The sequence below is a fragment of the Elephantulus edwardii genome, unplaced genomic scaffold (genome assembly GCF_000299155.1).
Source record: "Elephantulus edwardii isolate Elephantulus edwardi_28Jun2011 unplaced genomic scaffold, EleEdw1.0 scaffold00259, whole genome shotgun sequence".
NCBI lineage: Eukaryota > Metazoa > Chordata > Mammalia > Macroscelidea > Macroscelididae > Elephantulus > Elephantulus edwardii.
This window is the reverse complement of record NW_006400009.1, coordinates 3,552,524-3,572,821: the sequence shown is the minus strand read 5'-3', so window position 1 is coordinate 3,572,821 and position 20,298 is coordinate 3,552,524. Positions and strand designations below refer to the sequence as shown.

Genomic DNA, 20,298 nt, shown 5'->3' with positions numbered 1-20,298 from the left:
GGCACATAACAACAACAACAACAACAACAACAACATACTAATTATGGTATTAGAAGCCTTGATAATTAGCCTTCCTAGACTACACTGGGGGAATGATCTCCAACTACCTTAACTGTGCACACAGAGTTTTGCAAGTCATCAAAGGCTATGGGATCACATTGACCTGACACTTCTTATAAAGTCTGTTATTAATCTTAGCAGAATAAATAATAAAAACAATTGATGTCAGGAGAGCGGGATTTGGTACAAAGGCCCAGGCGCTCTGTAACATGTATTTGGAGAAAAGAGGTTAAAATATTAAGAAACCTTTGGACTCTGGGTGGATAAAGATACCCATGGAATAATGTAGCTACGTTGTAAACTGCTACTGAAGGCAAAATTTATTTATCGGATATGAAGTTTGTGGACCAAACCTCTGAGAAGCTGGCCAAATAGATACATGCAAAAATACAAGAATATAAGGAAAGAGTGAAACTTACAATTCTCTGTTTTTTTATATCAGTATGGCAATACATATAAGGGAAAAAATTTAGCAAATGAGATGGCTGAAATGAAAACTGAACAAAATTCTACCAAGAGAGAGTTACGTCCCTTAATCTTAGGCTCCAACTGGGAAACAAAACAAATCAAAACAAAACCAACAACCAGGTGGAAACAATCAGAAATACTTAAATATGTCTCTGACACATGGTTACAGAGAAAAAATAGTCCAGGAGGCAGATAGGCAAGCTCAAGAAACTACTGTAACCAGGGGTTATGGCACAGGATATACATGTTTGTAGATAATTATTGGCAGCTTCCTGAGGAATCATTATTAAAATGGATTGTAAGAGTGATAGATTTGGGGCAGTTCTGAATACTGCAAAATACAGGAGCTTGTTTGGGCTAATGCAAGAACGACAATTATCTATGCAACAATTACAAATAACATTGTAAGATATAGCCACACAATAGGTTAACTCAGAGGGGATGACTAGCTTGATAGAGTTGGTTAAATATGTGATTAAGTTTGTTTTATTTCCAAGGGAAACTTCCCCCTCCTCATCTAAGCAGCAAAATGGAACACCCCGAAGGAAAAAGTTGATGTTCTATATGTAAGGCATGTTGGAATGGCTTTATGGCACTCAGGACATTAATCCAATGAATATGCTCCCTCCTGAGACCACAGCAGAGACAGTAATTACAGGAGCTCCTCCAACCTGGCACTTTCAGTTAGCTTTGTTACTGGAGAACAAGACAAGTGAAGAAACTGTGTCAGCTTTATTGAAAAAGATTTCCCATCATGGGCTTTAAAGATACAATGAAATATCTGGGTAATTTGTACGTAAGCAAGAAGAGACAATGATGAAGCATTTTTAGATGTTTACTCAGGAATGGGATGAATATAGCAGACATTGATGGAGTTGAGACAAATGTTCTTAGGCAGCACTACAGGAGGTTGGCTGGACCAATGAAGGCTCCCTAACATCAAGAAAGCTTAAACAAGTCTGTTCTAGTCATCCTAATTATGAGGTAATTAATGAAGAGGGAACCCACTCAGAATCACTTGAAGCAGAAGCTCAACTAGTTGATCAAGGTATGGATTGACAGGAAAGTCAGGGTCTTTTGATCTAACCTCCTGCAGGGGACCTAAGTCTATATGCACATGTGTGAGTAAAATGGTCTGGGGGTGGAGAAGAAACATTCTTGGGGATCCTGGACACAGGAGACCAGCATACTGTAATTATCAAACCTAGTGATAAAATCTTCAAGGAACCAAAAGTTGTATTAGGAGCATATGGAAATGCAGCAATTAATAGGACTCGAGTTAAAGTCTGGAGATGAGAACTGGAACATATAAACAGATGTTGTATGAAGCAGTTGCACCTCCTTTTCTTGAACAGATTATTGGTATGGATATTATGTCTAACTGAGGAAAATTTCCTCGGTGACAGAAGAGAGGCTGGAGAGAGAATGATCGACTTCTGCACAATCAATGATTTATTCATTGCAAATACCTTTTCTAAGAAACATAAATGCAAGATATACACGTGAGTTTCACCTGATGGTATGCACAGGAATCAGATAGATCACATCTGTGGAAGAAATAATTTTTGGAGAAGTTCAATATCAGCAGTACAAACTAGTCCAGGTGCTAAATGCAGAATAGACCATTAACTACTCATATGCAAGTTCAAATTAAAGCTAAAGAAGTTAAAACAAAATCTACAGTAATAAAAATTTGATCCTGAGTCTATCCCACTTGACTTTAAAAATCAACTCAGGAACAGGCTTGAGGCCTTGAACACTAATGAATGAAGATCAGATGAGCTGTGGGCGGTTATCAAGAGTATCATTCATGAAGAATGTAAAAGCTCATTGCAAAGACAGAGGAAAGAAAAGACCAAAATAGATGTCAGAAGAGACTCTGAATATTGCACTAGAGCGCTGAGAAGCCAAAGCAAAGGGAAGAAGTCAAGAAGTTAAGGAGTTGATTAGAAGATTTCAAAGGACAGCTTGGGAAGACAAAGCAAAAGTATTATAATGATGTGTGCAGGGAGCTGGAGTCAGAACTAGCCGAATATTTTTTAGGCTAAAGGAAATGAAGAACAAATTCAAGTCTCAAGCCATAATGGGTAGAATAATGAATGATCCAGGAAGCATTAAAAGAAGGTGGAAGGAGTACACAGAGACACTACATCAAAAAGAATTGGCTGACACAGAAGAATTTCATGAAATATACGATCAGGAGATAGTGGTGGTGAAGGAGGAAGTACAGGCTGCTCTGAAGGTCTTGGCAAAAAATAAGGTGCCAAGAATTGATGGAATACCAACTGACATAGTTCAACAATCAGATGCAGCCCTGGATGTGCTCACCAGATTGTGCCAAAAAATCTGGAGAACAACTACCTGGCTTGGCCAATTGACTGGAAAAGATCCATATATATTCCCACCTCCCCGACCCCCCCCCAAAAAAAAGTAAGTGACCTGACAGAGTGTAGAATTATAGAATAATTTCACTAATATCATACACAAGAAGACTTTGCTGAAGATTATTAAAAAATGACTGGAAAGGTACATCAACAGAGAACTATCAGAAATACAAACACTAGGGATATTATCACCAATGTCAGATGGATCTTGGCAGAAAGTAAAGGGTACCAAAGGAATGTCTATCTATGTTTCATTCACTGATTCCAATACACTTACCCTCATTGCCCTAGTTACAGTACCAATTCATCTCATCTGGGGTCTTCCTCTCCTGTGTTGTCCTTCCACCTTTCCAAGCATGATATCCTTCTCCAAGGACTGGTACCTCCTGGCCATGTGCCCAAAATATGAGATGGAGCTTCAAAATCCTAGCCTCCAAGCAGACACTTGGTTTCACCTTCTCCAAAACAGATCTATGTGTTTTCTTGGCAGTCCATAGTATGTTTAAGATTCTTCTCCAGGAGCACAACTCAATGATACTGAATTTTCTTCTGTCGTCCTTAGTCATTGTCCTGCTCTCTGATGCATAGCAAGTAATTGTGAAGACCATGGATGCCTAAATAAAGTAGTACCACGTGTCGCTTTAAGTCCCAGTTATGGTATCAACAGTACAGAACATACACCACACCAAAGGAGAATGTTACTCAGTGATTGTTGTTGTTGTTGTGTACCATAGAGTTGGAAATGACCCATAGCTGACCCTCCAGTGGGTTTTCAGACACAGTTAATTGTATGGGAGGAGACTGCTCTTCCCTTCTCCTGTAGAGAAGCTGGTGGCCTCGAACTGTGTGCCTTCGGGATTGCAGCACAGCTTCTTACCACACTAGGCCATCAGAGCCCCCTTGCAAATGTTTTTTTTTCCATTCCAGTCTCTGAAAAGAGCCAGCCACAGTTTGCTTTCACATGAGAAGGCTATCAGTTTACTTTGTCAGTCTTACTACAGTGTTCCATGAATTCACCAGCCTACTACCATAACTTGGTTAGAAAAGACTTAGACTTAGGCCAGATACCCAGTATAATTATACATTACATTGATTATATCCTGATAATATCAAATACTGAAGAACAGGCTAAGGATGATTTGGTAAACCTAGCAAAGATCCAGGGCCCTGTCCAAACAGGAAAAAGCTTGGGAATAACCAGAGCAGGAGTCACCTGTGACATTTCACAGCTAATCAAGAAAAAGCTGCTGTCACTACTTATTCCTAAGATTAAACAAGAGGGTCAGTGTTTGATTGGTCTATTTGGATTCTGGAGGTCTCAAATCCCACATCTTGGAATATGCTCAGCTCTCATCCATAAAGTTATTTGAAAGAAAACGGCATTTGAATGGATACCTGAGCAACAGCAGGCTATGGCTGAAATACAGAAAGCAGTCTCACTCTCTTTCCCTCTAGACCTTACTGACTCACATTCAGATATGATTCTTGAGATATCTGCCCTCTGTGCTTATGCAGACTGGAGCTTATGGCAAACACCTGAGAAGGCTAGGATTCTGGACCAGGAAGTTTCCTGAATCTGCCATGTGAAAGACAATTACTGGGCATTGGTTCAGGCTGCTTCAATGACAGATTATAGACTTATTATGAGATCTGAAATACCCATCATGTCATTGGTAATGTTGGAGAAAAACTCTAATAAAGCAGGTGGGTCCCAAAAGAGTTCTGTGATAAAATGGAAATAGTTCCTCCCAGGACAAGCTACTAGGGGAATGCAGGACACTAACCACCATATCCATGAACAGGTAGCCTCTTTTCCCATTGGTCCTACCCTGGAACCTCCAGAGAAGCTGCCAGAGCCTTCTGCCACATGGACAGTGTCCTGTGAACAATATCCTGCTGATCAACAAAGGGCTGCTTGGTTCACAGATGGCAGTTCCAGGGTATGTGGACAACATTTGATGTAGAAAGCCATCATGTTAAGACTAGTAGATGACAAGACCTTGATTAAAGAAGGCAAGAACAGATCTATACAATGGGCTGAACTCTATGCTGTCTTTCTACCAGTGACTGTGAGACTGGGCAATGGTGAGTTTGGCTTTGTAATGATTCATGAACAGTGGCTAAACACTTAGCCATATGGTCGGGCAAACAGTTCATGGAAAATTGTAGTCTTAAAGGGACACTAGCATGAGGCATGGACCTATGGAAAGCACTCTGGGAATTTAGGGGGCTCACAGAGTTAGATGGACCTATGCCTGTCAAAAGAATCCTTTGGCAGAATCAGAGTGGGTGACTGGAATCAGCAAGAAGGGACAAGTTGGTGCACTCCTTTGAGGTGGCCAACTGGGTCCATGAAATGAATAGGAGTGTGGCAGCAATGCAGGGATGGGCTAAACCAATTCCTCTTCTTCCCTATGAGGCACAAAATGCCTATAAATGTTGCTCTACTTGCCAGCAAGAGAGAAAGAGATTACAGATGGCTATGGGACAGATTTCCAGGGGATAGGCCCTGCATATAATTGGCAAGTCAATTACATAGGACCAATAGCACCAGATGACTTAAAATGAGTCCTTACAAGAATAGATACTTACTCCAGACTAGGCTTTGCATATCCTGTAACTGAGGCAAATTCCAAAAATACCATTAAAAGACTGGAACAAAAGATACTGTACCAATGTGGGCCACCAAGTTATTTTCCGAGACCAAGTAACATGTTTTACAGCCTACAGAGTGCGGCAAAGGGCCAAGAAACATCATATTAATGGACATATCATGTTGCCTACCATCCTCTGAGTAATGGTTGTTGCTGTTGTTGTTATGTGCCGTCGAGTCGTTTGCGACTCATAGCGACCCTATGGACAACAGCCCTAAACCCTGCTCTATCCTGTGCCAATCGCATTGCCTGACACTCCCATCCTGATTACCCCAGTCACTGAATCAATCCACTTCATAGAGGGTCCTCCCCTCCTGCGCTGTCCCTCTTCCCTACCAAGCATGATGTCCTTCTCCAAGGACCTGTCTCTCCTTACAACATGTCCAAAGTATGTCAGACGAAGCCCCAGAATCCTTGCCTCCAAGAAGTTGCTTGGCTTAACCCTCTCTAGGATGAATCTGTTTGTTTTCTTGGCAGTCCATGGAACATTCAATACTCTTCTCCAGCACCACAGCTCAAAGGCGTCAATTCTCCTTCTATCCTCCCTAGTCATTGTCCAACTCTCTGATGCATAACAAGTGATTGCAAAAACCATGGCCTGTATCAGGCGCACCTTAGTCTCCAGAGAGACACTGTTGCTCTTGAGTACTTTAGAGAGGTCCCTAACAGCAGACTTTCCCATCGTAATACTTTTTTTTATTTCCTGGCTGTTGGTGCCAAGAGTGTTGACCATGGAGCCGAGCAAACTGAAGCTGTGAACAATCTCAATCTCTTCGCCATCCATCCTAATGCTACCGATTGGTCCAGTGGTGAGAATCTTTGTCTTCTTGACATTGAGCCTCAGTCCATACTGAAGGCTGCAGTCCTTGACCCTCTGCAGTAAGTGCATGAGGTCCTCCTCAGTTTCAGCGAGTAGGGTTGTGTCATCTGCATAATGCAGATTGTTAACAGATTTTCCAGACGCCACGCTTCTTCTTCTCATAGAGCCCAACCTCTTGGATAATCCGCTCTGCATACAGGTTGAAAAGGTATGGAGATAGGACACATCCCTGGCGTACACCCTTCCCAATTTTGAACCATGCAGTGTTGCCCTGCTCTGTTCTGACGACTGCCTCTTGGTCCAAGTATAGGTTTCGCATTAGCACGATTAAATGTTCTGGGATTCCCATTCTTCTCAGAGTCAGCCACAGTTTGTTATGAGCCACACAGTCAAATGCCTTTGCATAATCAATGAAACACAGATAAGACATTCTTCTGGTATTCTCTGCTTTCAGCTAAGATCCATCTGACATCAGCTACAATATCCCTAGTACCACGACCCCTTCTAAACCCAGCCTGGACTTCTGGTAGTCCTCTGCTGATGTACTGTTCCAGTCGCTTTTGGATAATCTTCAGTAGAATATTGCTTGCATGTGAAATCAATGATATTGTTCTGTAGTTTCCACACAATGGTAAGATAGAGAATTGGACTGGGTAGTCAAAACATTTGTTATCTAAAATGGGGTGGGGTGGTAAGGGTATGCAGGACTGGCTCACACGCCTTTCTAGAGTGTGTGCTCACACTCAATACTAGAGGAGCCAAAGGGGATTTGCCACTAGACAGATTTCTACATTTCTCAGGTACATCAGGAGAAGGACTAAGAGAAGATGTTGGTGCTACTATACATTTTCTCCCACATCACTTGAATTGTTTTCTCCTTACCAGAAGCTGCAGTCCAAGGACTAGGGATACAGCTAAGAGTGCCAGAAGCAGGAGTGACTCCTGAGTAAACTACTATACCATTAAACTTGCATGTGAAAATTCCTTCATCCCACGTTGAAAAGTAGAGATGCCTGTACCTCCACCTCATTTTGCAAAAGAAGGTTGACAGCGACTACTACTGCCCTGCCTAACAGCCGAGACAGCCCACTGGTGGTGTACCTTTGTAACTCCATTCAACATGAATGGGAATGGACTAAAGGCGAAGAACTTACCAGACTGGTTTTGTTATCTGTAATTTTGGCTGTCAAAGCACCTGACACTGATGTCCCTTTCCAAGAGGGAAAAATATGAATAAAAAGAAATTATAAATAGGAGGAAGGAGAAATAATAGCCAACAGTAAATGAATGAATAAATGAGTCATGCATCCAGAGAAATATAACATCACGTTAATACCCCAGAAGAGACGCAGAGCAAGGGAATATCTTTCTTTAGCTAAATGCCAGAGATGAGAAAAGTGAAGCCAAGGTAACAATTGTTTAAGAGGAAATTTGGATATATTTGATGGATAATAATGTTTCTTCTATGTTTCAATGTTAAGATATATTATAAAAATGAGTAAGGTTTTTGGGATTTTATAATAAGTAATTTAGAAGAAGAATGTAAGTCAGTTGTATATTAATTGGGTATTCAAAAAGGGGAAATTATCCCAAAAGAATGTTTATAGTAGTAAAATTTGATACTGAACTTAGTCTAAGAAAGATTAAGCTCCAGCCAGCACTTTGAAGAGAGTTACATGTGAAAGAACACAAGTAAAAAAAATACTTTCTTGATGAAACTGAGCAAGGTAGCACTTGACGAGTGGAAGTGTGAGACACACAGTAATGCAAAGACAGGCTGAGTTTGGACATATTCCTTCAGCACTGTCCATCTAGCATGATGAAAGGATAAGTGAAGAAGGGTTGCTGTTTTGTGGAGCAGGAAGTTCTGAGGACCCTTGATGTGTTAATTTAACTCATGTGGGGATACGTTTGAGTAAAAGGACCAGCTGGTCTGGAACACAGGAAAAGTATGGACTCCTGAGTTTGAAGCTGATGCCCATTTGGACCTAGCCACGGATGGCTGGGGATGTGCAGTAGAACCCAACCAGAAGAAGAGGTACTTGTTTATAGATGCGGATGCAGATTCAATTGTAATAGAAGACTCTTCAGAGAAAAAGACATGCTTGTTTCCTCAGAGTACTGGTTTGACAGCATTGGGCAAAGCAGAAACTATCCAAAATGAGGGGATTAAGATAAAATAAGTGAAGTAGCTGGTTTACATACTTCTATGAATATAGGCGATGGTAAGCAGAAGGCTGATCCTTCAGATAATGAGATATAATGGATAGAAAAGCCAGGTGATGGTGTGAGGTGTCAGAAACCTTGGTAATTGGCTTTTCTAGACCTGGATGCGGGGATGATCTCCAGCTACCATAACTGCATACACAGAGTCTTGCAAATCAGCAGCTGTGAGATCAATATGTTGTAGTTGTTACATGCACCATCAAGTTGCCTGTGACCCATAGTGATCCCATGTGCAGCAGCTCTGAACCCTTCCCTGCCCTGAGCCGGTCTCACTACTTCTGACACACCAACCGCCACTGCCCCAGTTGCTGTCAATCCATCTCATCCGGCATCTTCCTCTCCTATACTGATTGTCCCTCCACCCTTACAAGTATGATGTCCTTCTCCAAGGACTGGTCTCTCCTGGCCACATGCCCAAAGTATATGAAATGGAGTTTCAAAACCCTAGCCTCCAAGGAAAGACTTGGTTTCACCCTCTCCAAGACAGACTTTATGCATTTTCTTGGCAGTCCATGGTATGTTCAAGACTCTTCTCTAGCACCACAACTCAAAGGCATTGATTCTTCTTCTATCATCCTTAGTCTTTGACCAGCTTTCTGAAGCATAATAAGTAATTGCAAAGACCATGGCCTGGCTTAGGTGCACCTTAGTCTCTAGACTGACATTGTCGCTTTTCAGCAATCTGGAGAGATCCCTGACAGCAGATTTTTCCCAATGCAATTTGTCTTTTGATTTCCTGACTGCTGGTGTTAAGAGAGGTCAATATAAGAGAGTGCTTTCTGCATTGTGAGTGTTTGTGAAAACACCAAGACAAGAGCGGCAAGGAAATTGTGTTAAGTTAGCCCACGCTTGCTGGAGGATGAGAAGATGTTTGGACTGAGAAATCATATAAGATGGACTAAGCATCCAACTTGGCTCATTGGTCACCAGTTTCTGCAAAAACCAGCTTGCATAGTTACAGTCACATGAGTCATTCTCCTGTAGGGTCTGAGTCTCTGTAGGATGTTTTAGTGAATCACCAAACCCAAAGGCCATAAAGGAATTGGGGAACTGCACCATGGATGGAGGTATTAATGTTAGAAATTATGTACTTACACACACACACACACACACACACACACACACACACACACTCACTCTATTGGTCTGAGACTTCTTATAGTCTTAGCAGAACAAACAATGTTGTTGTTATGTATCATCAAGTCACCTGCGCTTCATAGCAACCCTATGTACAACAGCTCTGACGCCTGCCTATCCTGAGCCAGTCTCACTGACTCCGACACACCTAATCCCATTGCCTCAGTTACTGGATCAATCCATCTCATCTGGGCTCTTCCTCTCCTGTGCTGTCCCTTACACCATTTCAAGCGTGATGTCCTTCTCCAAGGACCAGTCCAAACAATCAATGAAAACACTAATAAAAGAAGTCCCTGAGTGGTTGCAAATAGTTAACATGTTTAGCTATTAATAGAAATTCTGGAGATCTGAGTTCATATGGAGATCTATCTGAGTTAAATTGGAGGTAGCTGGGAAGAAGAGCCTTGTGATCTACTTCCAAAAATCCATCCACTGAAAACTCACTGAGCACAATTCTCTTCCAGCACTCATGAGATCACTATGAGTTGGCATGAACTTATCAGCAACTAATCACATTAATAAAGAAGTTCTGAGTCACTTACCTGATGATGCAAAACAGATTTACATTAGCATTGTATAAAGAAAAATCAATAAAAACAACTCTTGTAGCTCTTGTGATCCAGCTGTTCAGCCGAAGGTCAATGAACTTGTCTTTTGTTGTTTGTTTTGATTTTGACAGAGTTAAAATATAGCCCCCATTTCCGTACACACCAACAAACCCCCAGTGCCAGGGGATTCTATATTTAGAAGTAGCGTATTTCCATCTGTTAAACATAATAACAAGGAGGTAAAGTCTGATTGAGAAGTATTTTAAGAATCTAAAACTAACCTTTATTTCAAAAGTTGTTTTTAAAAATTTACAACTATTTAATCAATTATAATAATTTTAAAGCAAATCTTAAGGACTAAGATAAAAGATTAAATTAAGATTTAAAAGATTTTAATTTCTTTATGCTTCTTATGATCAACACATTTCACTAGGTGTTATGAGATGTTAAGTGTTATTCCACTGATATTTAAAATACCAGCAGGGTCACCCATGATGCACAGATTTCAGCAGAGCTATCAGATAAAGACAGAGTAAGAAGTAGGATAATTGTCTACTTGGGAATAATAAATGATGGAAAAGCCTATGAGCAACATTGGAACACTGCTCTGTGTAGTGCCAGGAGATGAGCTCCTTTGGTTGGAAGGCAATAAAAATCCATCTAGGGATGAGCTGCCTTTTTAAAGTAGAGTCTACCTTAATGATATGGCTAGAGTAAAGCTTTTACTTAATGAAGTACCTTCATTTGCTGGTGTAGGAAAATAGAATTGAAACACAAATCGAGATTTGTATACTGATGTTCATAGCAGTACTATTTACAAGAGTAAGAACATGGAAACAGCACAGATTTCCATCAACAAATGAATGGATTAAGAAATTGAAATACATTCACACAATGGAATACTATGCATCACTCAGGAGCTACAATTTTGTAAAATACTATATAACATAGGAGAGGTTAGAGAACATTATACTTTATGAACTAATTCAGCTTCATTAAGGACAAATACTGCATAAGACCATTATTGTAAAAATAAAAGGATAACTAGTGAGCTGTGTATGAGTGTCCAACAAGGGAAGAGAAGGACGTGAGGGCAGGTTGGGGAGGGGAGGAAATCACGAGGTTGCAGAGTTTGGTGGGTGGGTGGAAGGGATGAAGGAATTAGGAAAGATTCAGTGAAGATCTACATAGATGGGGTAAGAGTGAGCATAGATTAATGGTGGTTAATTTTATAAATGCAAAATTATAGGAATGAGCATATGAAATACAATGTGAATAAAGGAATGTGTGAAACACATGTATATGTTGAAACACAATGTATATAAATTTTTGTATGCAAATATAAATTTTTTCAAAAAATGAGGAGGAATAGGTGCAAACATCCATTAACAATTGAAAGATGGAATATATAAAGTACAAATCTAGGAAAATTGGAAACTATAAAGAAAACAAAATGGAATGCATAAAGATCCGTCTCCCAGGCATTAGTAAGCAGAGATGTACTTGTGTTTGCCATTTTGAATGAGCCAATCATATGATTTACTATGATGGGAATGACAAACTGAAGAGGAATAGTGACATATTCATCATAAAAAAGAACATTTTATGATCTAGCCTGATAAGGCACCATCTATATACACACTTACAAGGAAGAACTGTTAGTAGAGTTATTATTCAAATACACACACCAACCACTAAAGTAAAAAAAAGAAATTGATTTATACTGACTTCTGCAGTCTTAAGTTTATTGAACATGTAACCAAGATACATTAAAAAATAACTGGTGATTGGAATGCAAAAATTGGAAACAAATAATGATCATCAGTGGGAAAATAGGGCATTGGTGACATAAATGATGCTGGAGGTAGTATGATACAATGTTGTATAATCAATGATTTTTTTTTATTACAGATACTTTTAAAAACCTAAATGGTGACTACACATATATACCTTACCATATGAAATACATAAGAAGGAGACTCACCAAATATGTGGAAAAAGAGAGCGGAAAATCTCAATATTCACAATCAGAACAAAGGAAGGAGCTTACTATGAAACAAGTCATCAATTACTCATATGCAAGTTCATACTGACTGAAGAAAATGAAAACTAGTCCATGAAAGCCAATATAAAAGCATGAGTTTATCCCACTTGAATTTTAAAACCATCTCAAGAACAGTTTTGATACACTGAATACTAATGATTGAAGACCACATAAGCTGTGAAAGGACTTGAAGCACATTATCCATCAAGAAAATAACATACCATTACACAAACAGTGTTCAAAGACTCTGAAACTTTCCCTTTGGTATAGATAAGCCAAACCAAAGGGGGAAAAATGATGCAGAGAGCTGTTCAGGTTTCAAAGGGCAACACAAGGAGACAAAGCAAACTATTGTAAGGAAATGTACAAAGACCTGGAGTAAGAAAACCAAAACACGCTTGATATATCTCAAGCTGGCAGAACTGAAGAACAAATTCAAACTTGAGGATTCTATGGGAAAAAACTTGAATGATGGTGGGAGCATCAAAAGAAGATGGAAGGAATACAAGAGACACTATGTCAAAAAGTATAACTTACCACCAAACTGTTTCAGGAAATAGCCTATGATCAAGAAACAGTCACACTGAAAAAAAGAAGTTCAAGTTTTACTGAAGCCATTGACAAATAATAAAGTTCCAGGAACTTATGGAATACCAATTACTGTTTTTCAGCAAACAGATGCAGCCATGGATGTGCTCACTAGTCTGTGCTAACAAATTTGGAAGATGTGGCCAACTGACTGGAAGAGAAACACATTGCTCTTATTTTTTTTAAAGTAAGTGGAAATTATCAAATATTACAAATATCATAACTAAGTAAAATTATGCTGAAGATTATTTTAAAAACAGTGGGAGTAGTATATTGACAGGGAACTGCTATAAATCCAAACTAGATTCAGAAGAGGCTGTAGAATGAGAGATTTCATTGCTGATGTTAGATAGGTCTTGGCTGAAAGCAGAGAACACTAAAAAGATGCTTACTTGTGTTTTATTGACTATTCAAAGGCATTTGACTGTATAGAACATAAGAAATTATGGATAACACTGAGAAGAATGAGAATTCAAGACACTTAATTGTGTTCATTCAAAACCTGTACATAGTCCAAGAAGTAGTTTGGAAAAGGTGGAAAGCATAGAATAAAGAAGGATGTCTGTGTTTTACTGACTATACAAGGCATTTGACTGTGTGGATCACAACAATTTATGGCTAACATTGAAAAGAACTGGAGTCCCAGAACACTTAATTGTGTTCATGTGAAATCTATACCTAGACCAATAAGCTGATGTCCCAGTGGAATAATTAGGAGGCCTGTTATTCAAATTTATACACAAATCACTAATGCTGAATATGAAGAAATTAACCTATTTGCCAATGTCTGGAGTCAGAAATGGATCAAAAATTCTATCAAAATACATTGATAAAAATTACTGGTGATTGAAATAGGAAATTAGGAGATAAATAAGAATAGCTGGTAAGTATGACCTTGGTAATAGAAACAACGCAGGAGATTGCATGGTAGAATTTTTCAAGACAAATTACTTATTCATTGTAAGAACTCTTCAAGAATATGAGCAGAGAGTGAGCTCTGGTAGCCTAGTGGCAAGATGCTGTGCTGAAGTCCTGAAGGCACGGTTCGGATCCACCACATGCTCGATTGGAGAAGGAGGGGCAATCTCCTCCTGTGCCAGTCAGGTCTGATTTGACAGTACACGGGGGGGGGGGGGGAAGAAAGAAAAAGAAAAGAGAATATGAGCAGAAATATGCATGTATAGCTCATTAATCTGAACATGCTGGAATCAAGCTACTGTACAAATAAATGATGGAGAAGCTCAATATCATCAGTCAGAAAAAGCCTCACAGCTGAACATATCATCAACTGCTTACATGTAGAGTTCAAATTGAAACTTATGAAAATGAAAACAAATTCATTAGAGCCAATGTATGATATCTACCCCAAATTTAGAGACCATTGAGAAGATATCTGATATCAAAGAGTAACAAAGAATTCTCAAAATGTTGTGTAATATCAATTAACCTGGCAGAAATGATGCTGACTAAAATAAGATACAAAAGGACAAATATGGTACAAGTTCACTATTACTTAAAAAAAAAGTTAAGGAAAAGCATCCAAGCAGAACAATACACTGTTTGATAGTTTTACCAGTGATGGAAGGGGAAGAAAAGGTGAGAGGAAAGAAAATTTTCTGATTAGATGACTCATAATAAGTTAGGTGAAGGGAGGGTATGTAAAGAGAGAAGATTAGTATACTATCACTAATGAAAAGGAAGACACAGCTGCAAAAAGACAATGAACTATTACATACACACCACCAAATCATTAATAAAAAAAATCTTAATCTACAAGTGGATGCACAGGCAGACAGATAAAAGTAGCAGATATGGGCATATGAAAGAGATTACACACATACTCACGCACAGGTTTGTCAGATACCCAATGTCAGATGGAGCTTGGCTGAAAGAAGAGAATACTAGAGGAATGTCTATCTGTGTTTCATTGATTATGCAAAGGCATTTGACTGTGTGGATCACAATGAAATGTGGCTGACCTTGAGAAGAATGGGAATCCTAGAACATCTGATTGTGCTCTTGTGAAATTATGCTTGAAACAAGAAGCAGTCATCAGAACAGAGCAAGGAAACACTGCATGGTTCAAAATCAGGAAAGGAGTGCATCAGGGATGCATTCTCTCTCTATACCTTTTCAATCTATATGCAGAAGAGATCATTCAGGTGGCTGGGTTTTATGAGGAATATGGCCTTAGGATTGGGGTTATATAGATGCCACAACCTTGCTTGATGAAACTGAGGAGGGACTGAAGCATTTGCTGCAGAAGGTCAAGGATTTTAATCTTCAATATGGTTTGAAGCTCAACATCAAGAAAATGAAAATTCTCACCACTGGGCCAATCTGCAGCACCAAGATAGATGGAGAAGTTGAGATTGTCAACAATTTCAGCTTGCTTGGTTCTACAATCAACACTCTTGGTACCAGTAGTAAGGAAATCAAAAGACTAACTGCATTAGCAAAATGTGCTTTCAGGGACCTCTCCAGAGTGATAGAGTGACAATATCAGTCTAGAGACTAAGGTGTGCCTGATCCAGGCCATGGTCTTCACAATTGCTTGCTATGCATCAGAGAGCTGGACAGTGACTAAGGATGACAGAAGAAAAATTGATGCCCTTGAGTTTTGGTGACGGAGTAGTACTGAACATACTATGGACTGCCAAAAGAATAAGCAGGTTTGTCCTGGACAGGGTGAAACCAAGTTGCTCCTTGGAGGGAAGGTTTTTGAAGCTTTGTCTCACATACTTTGGGCATATTGCCATGAGAGACATGAAGGACATCATGCTTGGAAGGATAGAGGGACAGCAAAGGAGAGGAAGACCCTGGGATGAGACAGACTGACAAAGTAATTGGGTTAATGAAGGTGGGTGTGTCAGAGACAGTGAGATTGTCTCAGGATAGAGCAGGATTCAGGTCTACTGCGCACAGGGTCAACCATGAGTCACAGTCAACTCAAGAACCACAATAACATTTCTATGATTATTTCTATGTGCTAAAACTATCTTCGTAGGTATTAGAGTCAGCAGGGAGTAATGTCATAGAAACCTCTTAACTATAACAAAATATCCTGAGGGATCTTAGGACCACAGTCTCAGGGGCATACCAAGGTCAAATGGCATAATACAGTTCACAAAGGCAATGTTTCACATGCTACTTTGGTAAGTAGTGACTGGGAACTTAAAATCTTGTGAGGAGCAATCTAAAGTGCAACTATTTGTTCCTGTCTGGAGCAAAGAAATGTGAAGAAAATCAAAGACATAAAGTAAATCAAAGAAAAGTTAAAGAAAATAAAAGTCAATAGTATCAATGGACTATTTAAACTACTCTCAACTTCCATAACTCTTGAGTCCAGAAGAACTAGAAGAGGAACTCTAAGTAATTTATATCACATTAACAGAAATGTTCAAAAAAATTATGTTCTCTTCCATGATTTTCATAGGATTCTAAAAGCAAAATGAGTTAACAGCATTGATAACCAGCAGTTTATGTATCAAAGGGTAGTGATGCCAGTGACTTGAGCTTCCACATTATCAATATGATGTAACAGCCCTGATTCTATTTTTGAGTTGGCCTCAATCACAATGGGTTGCCTACATACCATAGTTATCCTTTTGAGGGTTGCAGGAATAGATGAAATCACTGAAGTAAACCAGTGTGAGAGAGGAAGAATGTGGCAGAACAATCCAAAAATATTTGGGGATCCCAAGAGAAATCTGTGATGTGCTTGATGGAATATACCAGAACCGGTGGTGGGCCCAATTATTATACTTTTTAAAAAATTAATTAATTATTTTACTTTTATAGAAAGATGATGAGATATTTGGTTCTGCATTTAATATGACCGAACACTGTTTATACCAGAATCAGGGAAAAATAAACTAAATCAAAAACAAATCCAACTCAATGTACATCCTGTGGTAAACAAACAACAGTTACTTTTACTGATTCTAGTACTCAAAGCATAAGGAATCTTAAATGTTTTCCATAAAGCTAGACTCTCTAGCAAATATATTTTTTCTCCTGCTGTTACCACAATGATATATGAAAATATTGCATGATCTTTATGAATGTGTAAGAAAGCTGTTTTTCATCAAGAACAGATTGAAGTCAAGTGGATAAACCTGGAATGGCATTTATTTCCCTTTTAAAAACTCTGGCAAAATAATTTGGCAAAGCAGTCTTTATAAACTCCTTTCACTCTTGAAAGTAAATTTTTACCTTCCTTTTCTACATGTTTCTGCCTATAAGTTTTTCTTTGGTAATAGTTTCAAACATCTCCCTAGTAGGCAAACCCCTACTGATATTTGTTGGAAAATTCACATATTTTCACAATTTTATTAATATATAGGGTAAGCTGCAAGAAAGAGTTATAATTTTTATACTACTTACTCAGATTCACTTTTAAGGCCAAAATCAGACTTGTCTTCCTTTTCAGAAGAATACTTGTCATAACATTCACTAATTAAAGACTGAAAAGATGAATAGACCTTGCATGTGTTGTTGCGAACTTTCAGCTGACGGACTCTTGGGACTCCTAGAAGAATGTTCTCATAGTAGATGCGGCTGCTGTTCTTTAAATCATACAGCTTTTTGTTATTATACCAGGAGTCCCAGTATAGACCTTCCAAAAGGGGTCCTTCCATAAACTATATGTAGAAAGATAAATGTCACAAGAAAAAGTATTTTCATGTCAACTTAATCTGTACTCAAAATTCTATCTACAAGAGTACAAAACCCAGGGATTTTGGGGATTAAAGCAAAAATGAGATTTCCCCACTGTTTATAACATGGGGTATATTAATTTGGTGTTCCCTTAACTAACTGTTCTTTCCTCATAACTGGACCATCTTGCTATGTTGCGTGTAAACCAAAAAAAATCTCCTCTGCTTCAATACTGAAGGAGCAATTTTATATTGTTCTTAAAAATACTACAAAATTTCCACCAGTGGGCTTACCCTTGGACTCATGAAATACTATTCAAAATGGGTAACCCTGGAAGACATTATTCTGAGTGAAATATCTCAGTCACAAAAGGACAAATACTGCATAGTGCCACTGTTGTAAAACAGGACAGACATCAGGGTTGGGAGGAGACTGAGAAAGATGGGATAAATAATATCTTGCATAAATAGTATACTGCATTGAAACAGATGAGGGAGAAAACTGTTTAAAAGGGATATGTGATTAGGTATTATTGTCATGACAGGAGTCAAGAACAAAGGCTGCACAGTCAAGTGGACCTGGGGGAGGGACTGGAAAACAACGAAAAAAAATGTTTCCTTTACTTTTAAAAGAGAAGTGTGTACTGGGGTGGGGAGAAGGGGTGGGCAGGGAGAAAAGTGCAACAATGAATGAATGGAAATCCGAAGTGTCTGTAAGTTTTCATTAAAATTAATAATAATAAAAAAGGAAAAATACTACAAAATTATATTTTTTATGGGCACTCCATTATACACATTATAGGGAGCTCCAGGGGCCTAGTGGTAGGAAACTGTGCTGCAGTCTCAAAGGCACACGGTTCGAATCCACCAGCTGCTCCATGGGAGAAAGATGAGCAATCTCCTCCTGTGTGATTAAACTGCCTCTGAAAACCTGCCAGAGGGCCAACTATGGGTCGGTTCTGACTTGATGGTACACAACAACAACTCTATTATATACTGTACATTAATATAATATACATGCATACTCATATACAAAATACAGAATTACACACAAAAGTAAAAATGACATATACTTTATGGATAACATAGTAAATATTTAAGAGTAATTTTTATTATATACAATTGCAGATTTAATTTAGACCTAAATCTCACAAAAAAACCCCAACTCTCCTATTTTCCAAATGAAAAGTATGTTTTTAATCCATTTTTTCACGTTATAAAAACTCCTACCACACTGAGAGCAGAAGCTCTCAATAAACACTGGTTAGTTGATTTTCTCAAGTTTAAAAAGAGAATTCTGCTCATTCCTTCAACAAAAATTTATTGCCTATCATTTGCCAAGGATTTGTTTATGGATACTGAATTTTAGCTACATCATCAACAGTCATACTTTACCTTCCAAAACTCAGTTATTCTGTGAATAGACTTAAAGTTGGTTCGTTCATCACCAGGCACAGAAGTATCCAAAAATAGAGATGATATAACTTTGTTTAAGTAATACATGTGTGGGTTTACCATCCCAAAAGTCACTAAGGAAAAGAATTTTTTATTTAAAAAATTTAGGTTTTAAAAACTCAGTTTGTCAAGGTTATAAATGTACTCACAATTTTCTCCTTATTAGGTTTTAAAGCCAATTTTATTTTTTCTAATTATAAACATAATATTTTTTAAACATAATATTTTTATAGGTAAAAAAATATACAAAGTGAGAAGTTTCCTGTAAACTCTCCCTAGAGTTTAGCTTTGAATATATTCTTCCAGATTTTTCTTTATGCTTATCCATTTATAAAGTGCTATTTTAAAAATAAGATTACATTATATAAATATTATTCTGAAACAATCTATTTTTACTACATTGATAGCAGACAATATAATTCAGTAAGTGGTTAAGCTATGGATTTTAAATTCAGAAAGGTATAAGTCTCATTATAAATCCACCCAAACCATTGGCTTTAAGTTGATTTTGATGCATAATTATTCTACAGTTGGCTTCTGGAGTGGTTGGTGGATTAAAATCACCAAACTTTTGACTAGCAGACTAACATAAAATACACTACAAGATCAAGGTTCCTTAAGTCTCATTTTAGGAATAACAAACCAGTGTTCTTTCTTTCTCTTTTTCTGAAGAGTACTGTGGGTTAGGGCTTAGAGAGTTATAGGTTCAATATTATACCTTATTTATTGCCAGAAATCCTTCAGTCCTTAAAACTCATGTATGTTTAGCATTATCTCATTATATAATACCATATATCATCTTGGGATACTTAATAACCACATAATACTAAATTCTAATGACAAAGTGTTTGCTTTAATTTCTGTGAATACTGAAATTATAAATGATCCTCTCACTTATTTTTCCATCTTCCAAATATTTTGTAACACGTATGCATTATTTTTATAATGACATTTTAAAACACCAGACTGTTGTTAAATGCCCTCAAGTGGACTCTAACTCAGAGACCCTATGAACAACGCACTGAAATCTTGTCCACAACTGGCACTATTTTCCCCATCTCTACCATGCTCGAGCCCACTGTTGCAGTCATTTTTATCAATCCTCCTTGTTGAAGGTCTGCTTCTCCTTTGTTAACCCTCCACTTTTCACAGCATGATGTATTTGTCTTTTTTTAAAGTAATTTTAATGAGCATTTACAGAGAATTTGGATTTCCATTCATTCATTGCTGCACTTCTCTCCCCGCCCAGCCCTCCC

At 38.3% G+C, this 20,298-nt stretch overlaps 1 protein-coding gene across 1 annotated transcript in view; it reads right to left on the bottom strand.

The window, feature by feature from the left end:
* The window catches only part of PKD2L2 (polycystic kidney disease 2-like 2), a 109,112-nt gene that overhangs the window by 84,043 nt on the left and 4,771 nt on the right, over positions 1-20,298 (bottom strand). The window contains exons 3-5 of the mRNA XM_006899500.1: positions 18,983-19,116; positions 17,316-17,572; positions 10,292-10,513 (exon numbers count right to left, since the gene is read on the bottom strand). Of these exons, the coding sequence (XP_006899562.1) occupies positions 10,292-10,513; positions 17,316-17,572; positions 18,983-19,116 (613 nt within the window). The remainder of the gene's footprint in view (positions 1-10,291; positions 10,514-17,315; positions 17,573-18,982; positions 19,117-20,298) is intronic.